The 15,627-nt window shown below is 41.7% G+C and overlaps 1 protein-coding gene across 1 annotated transcript in view; it reads left to right on the top strand.

Moving 5' to 3' along the window:
* The first annotated feature begins 34 nt into the window (after nucleotides 1–34).
* Nucleotides 35–15,627, top strand: part of LOC105455134 — a 173,940-nt gene continuing 158,347 nt past the window's right edge. The window contains exon 1 of the mRNA XM_011698216.1: nucleotides 35–408. Within this exon, the coding sequence (XP_011696518.1) occupies nucleotides 200–408 (209 nt within the window). The 5' untranslated portion in view covers nucleotides 35–199. The remainder of the gene's footprint in view (nucleotides 409–15,627) is intronic.

Genomic DNA, 15,627 nt, shown 5'->3' with positions numbered 1-15,627 from the left:
AGTATCTCGCGTGTGAATACAGTGCGTACGCGATGGGAATACAGTGATGGAATACGGTGTGAGTGTGCGTGATGCAGTGTGTTTTGTATATGAATCACGAGTGCTTTGTGTGATGCATCGGAGTACCGGTGATCCGGAGCTCCTGTGCTCCGCGGAACGTCAACAAGGAGCCGGTTCTAACCTATATTGGATATTTTGAATGTCCTGCTCTAAATACAACCTGGAATGCATGCCAGAATACGTGTGCAAGGACCATCGCCAGGCATGCATGTACCGATCCGGAGCTCCTCTGTACTCCGGCGTGGAGCGTCGACCAAGGAGCCGCGCTGTTCCAGCCCGGATATTTTGGATATTCTGCTCTAAATGCAGTCAGGAATGTCAGGATATGTGTGCAAGGATCATCGCCAGGTAGTTTATGCATATACTGATAATCAAGGATTAATATCTGCGATTTCGTCGAGCTGTCTCAATTTCCAACACGAGAAAGAATCGCGTGCGTACGCTGTGTTCCGTTAATTCGCGATCCTGTGGCGAATTTTGACATTTTCGGATCGTACGGCGTCGATCCGACGAAAAATCCGTTGTCGGATACAGTTTTTTGCGAGATAAGGCGACAGATTCGACAAGTGCGATTCGCGCGCTCGTAGGGACGCTCAGCTAAACGGTAGTGTCATTGCAATATGGCAGACGTGCGACAGTTTTATTAGGTGACTTTCACGCGATCATATCACTCACGCCACCCACACAGCGTATCTTTCGCGAAACGAAAACGCGATATCGATATTATCGACTCTCGAATTAGAGCATATGGTAAATAACGTTCCTATGGTAATAGTAGTTTGAGATCGTTGGTAACCCACAGTAATCCACCTCGAAAGATAATCACGATCATTTTGTTCTACAATTCGGTCGGTACGTAATCAGTCGCGATGTTATCATACGCGAGGGCGCATCAGCCTTCGAAAGCACTCATCTCTAAATGCTGCACTCTTGAATCCGATCAGATATAAATATTTTTAGGATTTCTTTACTATGATAAATTAAACGTAGCGAAAAGAGTTCACTTGTTCGATCGTGCATTTTACGATTTTTAAATACGCAATAACAATTTAATAACAATATTGATAATTATAGAGAGACAGACACTATTGATAATATTATAATTATGATGTAAATGTTCAATTCTTTTATGTTTTATCTTTTTTTACATTTTGACACGCTGTCCTTCATTTGTTTCCATTTTTAAATCGAAGCATTCGAAGCGAGATATTACGAGCCTGTCAAAGGGCGATTATTATAACGCGATGGCGTCAAATCGTAGCGAACAAACTAAATGGGCAATTAGTCACGCGTATATAACCAGTCATGAATAAAATGGGGTAAATATTTTCGCTTCTATTTATCGAAGCGAACGCGTGCTTCTCGTGTGTAACGTGAATAACCTACCCATTATTAAATTGAAACCTCATGTGCTCAATGAAACGTAAAAATAGTAATCGCTTAATGAAAACTTTTCGTCGATTTAGATTAGCAATTAATATAATAAATTGATAAAATTCAGAAATAGCGATTTTGTCATTGTGGCAAAATGTTTGATGTTGAAATTTCGAAACTTTTCGGTAAGATTTTAATTAAAGGTTGACGGAGAAAAATCATTTTACTGTTTGATAGGAAATATCGCCGGAAATATGTTCGTCAAATATACGTCCATACTTTTCACGTTCGAACGTGCCGCATAAGATTATTTTAGACAATACGATTTCCGTGTGTATAATTCTTGTAAATTTTTAAAAGCATTGGAAAAGTAATACGATTATTTTTGAAGAATCAGAATTAATGTTGATTGCGGATTTATTTCCCGGATTATCTGCTGTTTGTTTTGCAATACCGCGATTATTATTACTCTTTATTACCCGTCAAATATTATAACAGGCCATACGGAAGCACAACAGATCAATTAATAATTTAATCTTTACATATAAACTGTTGGGTTACGCGGCATTGTGTATATATTTTGGATTATTGCCCGATAGAGAGCGGATCGAATAATTTTTGCTGCAATATAAATACGCATCACATTACTTTATACAGAGGGAACGTCCCATATCATATATATTTTAATGATATTAGGAATCAAATCAGTAATAATGGCGGTATCGATATATGTATATATATATATATATATATCGAAATATCAATAGCTTTTGTGCAATAAACACTTGCAAATGAAATTTTTGCATGTATAAAGTTTCAATGGTAATACATCGGGACAGTTCTCGAACGCGTAATAAGATTTATTCTTCGATTGAACTATCCTGCAGGGGAATTGTTGATTTAACAAAATTTTTACTTGAAGGTGAAATTATAAAAATATTTAATTTGTCTGCGATTTAATTCAATTGAACGAATCCGTCTCCAGATTTCCGTTGAATTTAAATTGCCTGTCAAGCAGTGCCAGATCGCGTCAGAGCCTTTTAAAGCGAGTCGATGATGCGCGTATAAATTTATAAGGAGGCGATACAAATAAAAGTAGTCGTGCGGTTACGCGAGTAGTCACCGGTGTGCCTTTAATTGATAACCCGATTAATTATGCATTCGGACTTCGAGCGCAACACCACTTGGCCAGGTCAAACAAGGGTGGCAAGCCGTCCAGAATGCGGCATGCAAAGTGCAGCTTGCGTGCGAAACGGTTGTGACCTGACGTAGAGCTTTCGCTAAAAGCGCTTAAATTTATAATGCCGCGGCGTTATCGGTCGGCCGCTTGCAAACAGCGAATTTAAGGATACACCCCGAGAGAAGGAGGGAGAGAGAGAGAGATATGTAATGTGCGAAAAATTTGTAAAGAAATTCGACGGGAAACGTCGCGTCCGTCGCGAGAGCCGCTGCTTCAAGAGAGTTATTAACGACACCCCGTGCGGCTTTAAGAACTAATATTTCCATCATTGTTAGCATTTATGACGTGCCGGGGTCGCGAATCCTATCGTTCGTTCTAAAAAGAAAACATGCGAAACCGTCGTTGCCGGAACTCTTATTGAAGTTGGCTGGCTTTTAATAAAAATGCACACGTGGCAATGGAAAGTAAAAATTATATTCTATAATAGAAAAATCTCAAATTTCTTTTAATTAGACAAAATAAAAAAAATAACTACTGTTCGGAATGGATTCCGGAATTATTCCGTTTTTTTTTTTCTAGAGAAGACAACAGAAATTTAGGAAATAACTACACGATTTTGATCGAAATCTATCATCTATTCTTAATAGTTTTATAACACCCAGGTGTCATAGTTAAAAAAAAAAATATCCAAACATTCTAACATTTGTTGTAATTTTTTTTACGAATTTAGAACGCTCTGTAAGGAAGCATTAATATAGTTATAATTATATATAGCTTAAAATAATATATAGCTAATGTAACTATAATTATCAATTTATATTATACATATAACTATTTATTAGATATCAACTTATTTGTCATCTTAACGAGATGACAAAAATACTGTAAATTTTGCAAATAATAAATTTCAGACACAAAGAACAATTTCAAATATCGGACCATTTGCATATCACGCGGACGCAAAGCTCGATGCACGGAAACTCGTAGGTGAGATCGTTAGCGCCAAGGGTGCGACTCGACATTGTGTTCCAGAGTATGTCTTAAGTGTTAGTTTATTGTTATACCCGCACCCGCTGGGCAGACTACCCTTACATATTTAAGAACGGCCCATTAGCGTCTAGTGCAGCGTCTAGCATTTGCGTCGCGAAAACGTCGTCGGATCTTTGCGCGCGTACACCAGCTAAGTCTTACCGCGCGTTTTGCTCGCGGTCTCGACACGCGAGTGGATTTACAGGATGTATTCGACATAATTGTGCCGCAACGGCTGCCAAGCGGCAAGCGCGGATGATTGATGATTATCCTTCGATCTAATCAATCAATTCAACTTCGCCGGATGTGCCGGGCAGTGTGACGCTCGTTAATCGATCGAGGCGAAAGGGATGAAACTAATAATACGCTTTAGTGACACGCAGAAACGCAGGAAACAGAGAGCGAAAGCGAGAAAGAGAGAGAGAGAGAGAGAGAGAGAGAGAGAGAGAGAGAGAGAGAGAGAGAGAGAGAGAGAGGAGGAGGAGGAGGAGGAGGAGGAGCGAGAGTATCCATTTTAATCTTTCCAATTGTCTCGTAATTAGCGTGACGCGGATGGATTTACTAGAAACTTGTCTGTTCATTCATAGAATCATCACTTTTCCGCTTGCACCGCTAATATCCATTTCTGTCATTGTATAGATTAACATTAATCTCGGTTTAACTATTGTGTTTTATTTATTTTTAGTTCTAAGGATTAGAAAAAATAAGAAGTGAATTAATTAAAATTAATCTATATTGATGGAAATGGCCTGATTGCAGAACGAATTTTTTGGAATTAATTTACTTCGAGAGTTGTACTGAAGTGTTTCTCGCGATTTTCTCAATTCATCAACCAGCCTTGTAGTCTTCTTTTTCAATTTCTAGAGATTTAATTTTATCTCATTTGTGATTAAACCGAGCAATTAAAAGCAAAGTTTAAAACAAAAGCTTGACCGCAAGGAACTTCTGTCTGAATTGTATGCGTCCTCGATATCGATTGATCGCACGTCGTCCTCGCGCAAGGGAATCTCACGCGATCTTACAAATCGGGATCGTACGAGAATGTCGGTAGAGAGCCGCAATCTTAGCGGCCGACAAACGCACGGTAGGCGGACTCATTAAACTTTTCGTCGTTTTCGTCCTTCGGAGAATCGTGTCGGGAGCAACGGCTCCCACGGGAACAGCAGTGTGGCGCGATTATACCGACCGCTCCGCTTCGGAGGAGAGGGAAGGATTATACGGCCGCGGCGTAAAGAAGAAGGGTTAAAACGCACACCCCGATCTCTCTCTCCCTTTCTCTCTATCTTTTCTCTTTCTCCCGCTGTAGAGAGAATTCGAATGCTCGAACGAGGGAGGACTGGCGCGAGGAAGGACCCGCCAAGGAGAAAACGAGAGAGGATCATCTCATCCGACTCCCCCTCGTCTCCTTCTTCTCCTCCTCCTCCTCCTCCTCCTCTGGCGAGCTATCCCGTTTGTTGCCTTTGTCGCGGCCGTCCGCCGGGCCCAATCGCACGAAATTAATGTCTCGCCATTATTAGCAGAAGTTAGCCGACTGCGAAGAAGTTGCCACGCCACGGGTGTACTTTCGGACGAGCGCGTAGGTAGGGGCGAGGGGGGGGAATAAAAATAGAGAGTCGAGTGGAGTTATAACTTCTGGCCTCTGATCGCGCGCGTTCGCTCCTGTCGCGCCATGTTTCTTCGTTAATGCAATTGCCTGTCGGCGGCGAGGTCCTCGGATTAGATGACACACGAGACTCGCATCTTTCCTGCGACCGACGACGACGTTTTGTCCGACGCCTCTTAAACCCGTATCACGCTGTTGCGAAAAGAGAACGGAAAAAGAATAAGTACGAAAGAATAAGTAGCGAAAGTACTCGGAAACTTCTGTCTCAATAAATTTTATATTAAAAAGTATCAGTATAGTTTCAAGAATATAAAGCTTTAGAATATCCTTTTTTCTTCTATTATAACTTTTTAGCAAGAAAGCCTTCGATACGTGATAGAGCTTTAACGCCCTGCCGTAGTTAGCAGATACGCGACAACTTTTGCCCTATCGTCTGTATCAATTTCAAGAGACGAGGAAAGTGCTTACATGGCATATAACGAACATTCCTTAACGCGGCGTAACGTTCTCGCAAGCGAGAAAAATAACTGTGCGAGAGTCGTAATTAAAGCGCGACGCTGGAAAACGTCTCGCCCGAGCCTCCCTTTCGCGGTGGATAATAGACCGAGAACCAGTCGTTATCATAAATTCTTAATCCGAATCGGCGGTAAAACTGAAAGTTAACCAAGTTCGGTACCATTAGCCGTAACAATGCCCGCAGTAAGTTCTTACGGTAACGATGCTGTAACGACGGGTTTCCGGAGCGTGGCAATTTCTCGCGATAAAGTCACCGATGGGACCTACAAGAATTAAACTCGCCCGAAGGGGTAGAGATCGGCGGCGGTGCAGCAAGCGTCAAATAGGTATTAAATTTTAAAGTCCGCTCTGTACCGCGGGCAGATCTCTCTCGGTTTAATTGTCCGACGGTGAAAAACGTCAGCTCAACAATAAATTGCGGAGCGTGCAATTTCTATTTATATTATAAAAAATTCTTGAATTAATTAATACTTAACGCGTGATTTATCCACAGAGAAATGTAAAATGTGTACGTTTTAATATAAAGGATACTTCATTATTAAAGATACGACTTAAATGAAAATGATTTTGTGTAAAAGGATATGAAAATATGAAAACAAATACAGAAAGAATTTCTTCATATGCTGCAATATTTGACACGCAAAGAGTCATTTTATACAGTAGGAGATTCATGCAAGAAGCACGAAAGTTTCCGTCATATGAAATATACCGCATCCAGTTTCACGGAATAATAACCGCACGCGAGAATTCGAATTGGAGCAGATTACCCGCGCGCGGTAGAAATTAGTCAAAACTAACAAAGGAGGCCTCTCGGCGACCCGCGCGCGCGCGGCATTCGGCGTCCGCAATCGTGGCTGAATCGCGATCGCGCAATTCCGCAAACGGGGCGATTCGAGCCTTCGGACAAAAGATGTAATAATTCCGCCCCTGTTTTCCATCCCCGGCCGCCGTCATCCTCCCCGCGACGTTTCCCCGACCCTCGCGAGAAAACCCTTTGTTTGCAAGACAAACAAGAATCGTTTGCTCGCAAGAGTCAGCGGTGGTGCTGCAGGTTGAAGGACCGATTCCTGCCCCCGCCCCCTCTCTCTCCTTCTCTCACTCTTTTCTCTCGGAAAAGGACGGAATTTTAATTACGGAAATATTACCCGAGACCGCCGCGTGCGGATATAATTGCATTAGCCGATTTTGGAGCAAGAAATCGGCGGTGGAGGTTTCGACGAGCGAGGCGCGATGCGAAATGTCCCGGATTATTCCGGATCTCGATATATATATCATCACAGTTGATCAAAATATTTTTTATGGCAAAACAATATTTTTTTCTTTTTTTTTTTTACGGTTCGTGCAGATCAAGTATGCGAATGAAAAAATATCAGCGCTCTCTCGTGACGAATGATTTCGCCCTGTTTTTAATATATCAACGGTGCGAAATGTCGTCGATAAGCCGGTCGAACGATATCGTAAACATTTTAATTAAAGCCGGCGAAGGATATTTAATTTCGAATAATTAATGGTCGTCCGTCGAAATTCATGCGTACCCCGACAAAAGCCATCGCCCTCTCGATTACTCTTGATTTTCATTACACGAGTCAACAGCCACGAGGCTGACGGCTATTAAGCGCCCTTTTTTTCCCCCTCCCCATCCCTCCCCGCGCCGCTCTCGAAACGAACTTATGGATTCTCCGGCGAGCGCGACGGAGATTCAAATACGGCTCGCGACACATTTTGTCCTGCCGCTTTTGTAAAAGAGTATTTCATTAAACCGTGAAACAATGTGCTTTGTACTAAAAGAATCTTTGATCAAGTGGTTGTTCGATGTATCAGGCATAAAATACCACTCCTTAGTTAATATCATAGAAAATAGTCGCGATAGACAATTCATGTGTATCGAACACGCTTGCCGCTCTGGAAATTTATATTTTAGCAAACTATTTTGATTTTTATGATGAACAAAGTTTAAATTAATTACACAACACGCGATGATGTTTCATACTTTGACTTACTTTACATTCACAATTTATCTTTTAGAGAATTAATTAAAAAATTGCTTGAAACTTGCTATTTCTAAAAGTTTCACGAGGAATGCATGAGGGAAGGGATGGGGAGGGAGTTTTGCTCCCGCGCGGTGGCGCGGACTTACAAAAAAGTCACATGTACACGCGATTTCACGTGCAACGGCCGAAAGATGTGCAACGACGTTACGACGTTACATCGTCATCGATCCTTTTACCGTATTTACGCAGCCGTGAAATCCGATCTCGCGCGGGCGGGTCGCGCGGCTGGCTGAAAGATGAACAGAAGAGGCGGAAGGGGGTGAGGATGTAGCGGAGAGAGAGGGAGCGTTTTCGAACCGCGCGCCAATTTTCTTTGAACAAGAGGCCGCGCGTCTCTCGCTCGCGCGCAGACAATGCGCAGCGGATTCAATAAAACCGCAACAATAAGGGTGAAAACTGCGAGACTGGGTGCGCGAGGAATATAGGAGGACAGGAGGCCTGGAACGGAGGGGGTGGAAGGGGGCGCTGTACGCGGCAGCGAGTTGTACTGGGCGCGAGAATGGGAGAGCCGAGGGTAATTTGAATGAAGAGACAAGAGACAATGCGTGGGCGAGGCGCCCAGAACAGTACGGAACGCCGCGGGGGAGGGGGAGGGGGGAGCGGGGGCGGTGGAGAGGAAGTATTCTGGTGGTTAGGCGGGAGGAGAGGATCCGGGAGGGTCGGCGGAGGGAGGGAGGGAGAAGAGAGGATGGGTGAAAACAACCGCGGAATCAAATTAGACACAGCGGCGGAGGAGGGGACGAAAAGGGAGCTGGGAAGAGAGGAACGGCGGCACAGGGCCAAAGGGAGAGCGCGGTACGGCGGGGTAATTATATTTACAAGTGGCAGTTCTCGAAAACAAAGGACCTCAAGATTGCTCGATTCATTCAAGAACTCCGCGCGGAAGAATCGCCCACTCTCCCTCTTTGCCTCCTTGCGGCGCGTTCTCCCTTCGCGAAACGAGAGGAGTCATCGTCGAGAGTAGCCTGAAGTCTGTCTAATGTCACGTGAAAAGAGCGAGTGGACGATCGGATAAATTCTCTGGGCCAACGAAGTTCCGAAGTAACAAAATCGTGGAGATTTTCCAGTCGTGTGTCTCGCGTTTAGACGTTGTTTTGCGACCCGCGAACAATCCGCTGCCGCAAGATTTATATGAATAAGGCTGCTGTCGTGCAAAGTCCGCCGGATGTCGAAAATTCTGCGATTAAGTCCGCGATTCGATTAGCAAATAAGATCTGCGTAGATCTTACCGCTACGTGGATGTTAATTCGAATTCCCGAGCTAATTTGCGTGAAAGATTGACTCGATTGCAAATCGAATAAAGCAATAGTGCTAAAGTTAATCCTCGTTACATCGTTTGGACAAATTTCCACTCTAACGTATTGCTCGGATTATTATACCAAATTATTTTCCGAAGATTTATTTCTTTTCATACTTTACTAAATATTTCTGGGGAAAAAATTGAATTTTCTCTCTCTTTTTTTTGTTATTGTATCTTGCAATGTTGATTATTTTAACATATCTGACTTCTATCAGTATAATATTTAATTTAATTTAATATCTAAATTTTATGAAATTTTAATATCGATAATATCTTGTTTGTAAAAATTAAATTAGATCAATATTATATAAAGAATCCTCTCTAAATTCTTGTCTGTTATATCATCAAATTGATGTTTTGACATGTGTAAGACATGCCATTAAAAGTCCCATATTGTTATGCATAAAAGTGCTTCCTTTCCGATGATATAAATTCGCCTTTGCCTCTGATTTTTTTTCCTTCCTTTTCAACACCGGTTAAATAACTTATTTTCGAATGTGTTACGAGTTAGCAAGTCGCGCGATTGAAAGAGCTATACTATTCCACCTCGCTTCTTAGTGAGGTAGAAACGAGGACGGGTAAAGTTCCTTTGCCATCCCCCGTGATTTTTTAAAGGCTTCCCCGTCTTTCTCGCGACGAAGCCTTTGAACTTTCCCCGAGCGCCTTTCGCGGCGCGAGATTCTTTTCCCTTACGCGAAAGACCATAAAGCAATTAAATGGTATATTTGCTCGCCTAGTTCCGTCGAGATTACTTCAGCCTCACGAGCAATGACTTGAGCTAATCAAATTACTTTTTATGAAAACGACTACGACCAATTGAAAAACAGTTTCTTTTTCCAGCTCGTTGCGTTCGCGCTTTTCCACGTCTTTTTTTCGCACGAAAATTATAGCGATAAGTTTTTGAGGCTTCCGACTTGTTTTGTTCAGAAAAAATTAAATTGTTATCATACTTTTACCGCACGAAGTTTTGAAATTCATAATTTAATTTCTGCTTCCATCATGTAATATTGAAATATTTCGAACATATCATTATGACGAAAAGAGAGTTATGTTTTAAAGCCGTTGTATCCACGATACTCTGAGATTGCTCCGAGATATTTTCTCTTCTGAAAAAAATTAACAAAATACAATTTGAACAATTCAATTAATTGACTAGTGCGATTGATCAATTGAAACAAGATTAATAAACACGATAATCGTTTCAAAATGTGTCAACCACGCGTACCGTTACTGCCCGAAATCGCAGAACGACATCCAGTCCGAGGCTCCGTCGATTCTCCTGGCGTCCTTTTTAAATCCACCCCTTTCCGCCACGTACGAGAGCGTGACGACAGTCGCAGGGAAATTGTTTGTCCGACTGACGACATTTTCCCCTCTCGCCCTCGGCCCACCCTCGCGCAAGATAGACGACCCTTTTCACATATTTTTCATATGTATATATCCCGCCCCGCGCGCGGAACAAAGCAAAATGAAAAGATAGTTCGGATGCTTTGACTTCCGCTTACGTATGCATACTTTCGCGCGCGCGTGTATATCGTTGTTACGTTATTCGCCTCTCTATAGCGCGGCGAACAATAAGTATCGACTGAGAGACGCACGAGCGACCATTACACCTGCCTCCCTTCTCCCTTCTCGCCTTCTGCACAAAAGCAGCTCCAGGAATCCTTATTGAGAAATCTACTAATAAATTCCTCGGATATATGCAACCCCGTCACGGGCTATTCGATCGATTTATCGTCGATGTGTTTCCTTATACGCACACGCACGTTAGCCCGTCGTTCTCGCGTCCGCATATATAAAATTTCACTGCTGCTGCGCGTAGAGAGTAAAATTTATTTGGCATTTTTGCGGTAAAATTTATTTAACGGGCTCCGCGCGCGCGCGCACGCGTCAATTAATAATGGCCGGGAAATATGCGGATTAATTACGACTGATGCCTAAGTCGTGGCAGGCACGGTCGTTATCGGTCGCGCGACAGAACGGGGGCGCGAACGAATGAAAGGGTTTTACCGCGGCGCGCGGAAACGCGGAAAAGCGACGAAAGCTCGGACATTTGACGCGGCAGCGGGCGCCCCTCTCTCCCTCCATCCCCGCCACCCTTCGCCAACCCCCTGATGCGACGCGACGCGACGCGACGCGGCGTTATGGAATTTTTGCGGAACGGCTTTTTTTAATTGATGCAATTCAAACCAGCGCGGCCGGTGCCGCCTGGCGCGCTCGTAAAACCTTTCGTCGCCTTCCGCGCGCCCGTCACGCGCGAATTCGAAAGCTCTCCGGTTTGCCTTTCCCCGGCGCGGCGCGGTGCGGCGCGCATCGCCGATCCTTCGCCCTCATCACGGAAAAACACTCGGCGAGGGCACTCCTGGGACACATCAAGCTTCCTAGGAAACTGCTCCGCCGTGCGGAATTATGCCGGTCCTTAGGCGAGTAACCCTAAGCGCCCGCTCGTAATCTTGCTCGCGGGAAATCTCACGTGAAAAACGAAACGGCGATATTATCGCCTTCGCCGATGTGTGTCTCGATTGCCGTGAGAATCGATCCGATCGATTTTCCGCTCGTCACGTTTACTTTCTTTCATCGTTTATTTATTATCAATCTTATTTTATTTATTTTTATTTGTTGCCAATTTTTTGGGATAATTTTTAGCGTCACTCTCGCAAGTAAGGATTCCGTTACGATAAGACCGTCAATTCCTTAAGAAACGTGCAACGATCACAAACACGCGATAGCGATGCGCCGAGTTTTCCGGGCATTAACGAAAAGCGGTGCCCCACAACCGAGTTCCGCTCATCCCTTCCTCCCCTCCTTTCGCGCTCGCTCTCGGCATAATGAAAAGCTTAGCAGTTGGTTTAACTTGGCTGAGGATTAAGTTTACCTCGTTTCAAGGGTGCCAGAGCAGCGTGGAATTTCTACCTCTTATTTTTCCACCTCCTCGCCCCGGCGCTGGAAAAGAGCGCGCGGGTAGGTATTTCTTAATTAGCAGCAAGTATCTCGTCCGACGGAAGTTGCCTTATTAATTAATATTATAGAAGAGCGACATGATGGGGAGGAGGGAGGGAGGCGCAGAGAGAGAGAGAGAGAGAGAGAGAGAAAGAAAGCGAAGGTAAGGGAAGGATGAGAGGGAGAGAGGGTGACGGATGTGAGGGTAAGAATATTTTCTGTGAAACGCGACTTTCGCTTATGCGATCACGCGGTCAAGATAACCACCGGATTATTCTCATTAAAGTAAAAAAAAAAAATAAAATAACGCAGATACAACTACGGAGTGTGTATAATCGCGGAAAGCGATGAATAATCATGGAATTCAATGCGACACACGTGGACCGAGATTAAATCTTATACTATGTAAATTGTAACCGAGAACTTAAATATAAGTTGAAACGTCGCGTGTTCTTGAGGGATACGGCGAGATATGCTAATCCCGTTTAAACTTAAACCGCTGAGAAACGCTGAAGAAATTACGAAGCCACGGTGATAACCTAAATAAAGTAGTTCTACCTTCGCCATTATTAATCATAATAGTAGATATTATTAAATTCACATATATTTGTCTCTTAATTAAAACTTATTTCTTGATTGGAATCATAACGTATAACTTAAATATTATTTATGATAAATAAATTCACACATTTACTTATTTCTTAATTAAAACTTATTTTATTATTTGATATTATTACTGCGCAGCTTCCCATTTTTATACGATTATTGATATTATACAAAGTAGATCGTCTTGTCATTTACACATCACTCGTCAGAGTCAATCGAAATTATTCAGCCTGCAGTCACTTTTTTGTTTCGGTTACTCGTGGCGGCCGCTTAATACGATCGTTAACGGACTCTCGCGAAGATAAATTCGCGTCCGCAGTTGTCTCGAGAAGTGTCATTAACGAAAGGGTCGAAATATGCCCTATGGTATCGCTAGGGCTCCGCTTTGAAGGAGCAGTAAAACTCGATGAGAAGAAAAAGGGGGTAGGCCGCGGCGCGGGAAGAGAGCAACTAAATAATACGGCCTCTCGGAGCGGATATTCGGGAAGTTAACGTCGCGAAAATGAGAGAATCGTGGAAAAAAGTGAAGAAAAGAAAAAGAAAAGGAGCGGCCGGGTGTCGCGCGAGACGTTTTAATAAACCGAGTTGGCCAATCAAAGTGGGAGTTAAGGAGCTTTCTTGTTTTTTAACGGCCGTTTTTACGCCCGCTTAAATCACGCCGCGCTGCCGCGCCGCGTTTGGCTCGCGGAATGACGGGGCAGGCAAGTAAACGCGCGCGAGCGAGGGATAGCCTTGGCTCAGGAGCAGGATAGAACACGGAAGAATTCAGGAAAGCGAGGAGAGATTTTTACGAGAGAACGCGTACGCGAAGGGGGGAAGAGCACAAAACGGACGTGAGAGCGCACGGATGTTAGAAATTCTATATTAATCAACAATCATGCTGCAAAAAATTTGAATATTCTAGTAACCAGTTCGAGTTTCCATTATAATTATTTTGATGGTCCAAATTTATTTTATTTTCAAATTTATTTCAATTTTAGGATCTTTCAGCAAAATCGTTCATTCCGTGTGTAGTCGGCATAACAGTTAATATATCCGGCTTTTCACAACCGGAAGAATAAAATATAAAATATAAGATAAAAATTGTGTGCTGATTTAAAATAATTAAGCACGCCAGAACATTAAATTTGTATTGTTATCGATCCGTTTTAACTTATTCTTATATATAAACACAATTACTACATCGTTATTGGAGCCTATTTTGCAAGTACTTGACGTTTCGATTCCGCGAATCGGTAGGAGCTACTTCGTGGGGCTGCATCGACGGGCGGGCACAGGTGGTTATTTTAACGCTCGATAAGCGCAGACGGACGGCGCACATAGGGATGCCAGTTATTGGCACTTTAAGCGTAGACTTTTCATTCACGTGCCTCTATAGACTCGCGCGCGGCGCACCGCAAACTATACATTTTTCATTCAGTCAGTTAGATGAATGATCTCACGTTGCGAGAGAGCGTACACAGAAGTCCGCGAGCCGGAGCGTATCTGCGTTTTGTTTTACGCGGGAACCAAGCCAACAATGTACGCGTTACCGATCGCATGCGGAATTACTGTGCAGCACTGCGGTTATAGACAGATGCTATTTTTACTATGGAAAAATAGAGCAAGACACGGAAACCTCTCGATATGCACAATCTCATCATTCCGTTTGCGAATTGACCTGCATTATTTTTTACCCTACGTAGAATTGTTATTAGATTTAGTAGGTTGCTAGATGTGCTTCTTAGAGGTTTTCAGATTATAATTGCATTTAAATTACATTATTAATAAATATGGATGTGCGCTGTGAAAAATAATTAGAATAAAAACTAATACCTTATAAAAATAAATAATTATCATTAATACATTTCTATCAAATGTATTAATTTGAATGTATTATTTGATTGAAAAATGTATTGTTTATTATATTTGCAGCACATAAAACATTTATTTAGTAATTTATATAATTACACGGAAAGAACACTTTTGCTGAATCCAGATCTGAAAATAATTTTTGTTTAATAATCAAAATAATTAATTTTGTGCGAAAGTCAAAATGATTGCTAAAATATCAAAACGTTTTATAGCAATGCTTATTAGTTTTAACATTCCAACAAATTATTTTTATGATTTAATAAAAAATTATTTTCAGATCTATTTTTAGCAAAATTTTTAGATCTTTTAACAAAATCGTTCGTTCCGTGTATATTTATATAATATTTATCCTGAAAAGATCTAATATGTGTAAATCTAAAGATATATTTGGATAGGAAGATAGGAGGGAAAATGAATTATATCATATTTATAAATACAACTGTCAACAGTTTTTCCTTGGCATATTCAGTAGATCAATATCCTATTTGTTTATTATTAATTTATTATTAATTTTATATGTTTATTTTTATTTCACGTATAGAATAATAAACATCTTGCTCTTTTCATCATGAGATTTAAAGAAATAAAATAAAATTGAAAATGGAATTAAAGTTGAAAAGAGCTATATTCAAATGAAATTAAAATAGAAAAAGATTTTATATATTTAAAAAAAGGTATGCACTTGAAATTTTACTTCTTGGTTTACGCTTATTTTTTTTCTAAATGAATAATAAATTCGACAATGTCGTTATTTAATAATGCATTTGATATTAAAATTGATATATCACATTTTCATGGTGTTTTAATTTTACTTTTTGGGAAAACTTGTTTATTTTTTTATAGCGAAAAATAAGTTGATAAATAATAGATATAGATTATAGATAATTCTTTAACTACAATACTATACTTGGATTCGGACACATCGCGCTTTTTCGCCGACTTGCCCATCGGAAGTTTCAGAATAAGAGCACTTAATAATAATTGAGTGACTCGCGTAACAGGAAGCTGTAATGTATTGGGCGTTTATTAATAGTCCGTATATATTTCGCAAGATTTATGTATTCCAGATTCATTGGGAATGCAGTACTGAATCTTGACTGTACGTTTCCGGACG

The sequence above is a fragment of the Wasmannia auropunctata genome, unplaced genomic scaffold (genome assembly GCF_000956235.1).
Source record: "Wasmannia auropunctata unplaced genomic scaffold, wasmannia.A_1.0 LD335921.1, whole genome shotgun sequence".
Taxonomy (NCBI): Eukaryota; Metazoa; Arthropoda; class Insecta; order Hymenoptera; family Formicidae; genus Wasmannia; species Wasmannia auropunctata.
Note: the sequence above shows the minus strand (reverse complement) of the source record. Positions and strands in the feature narration are given on the sequence as shown.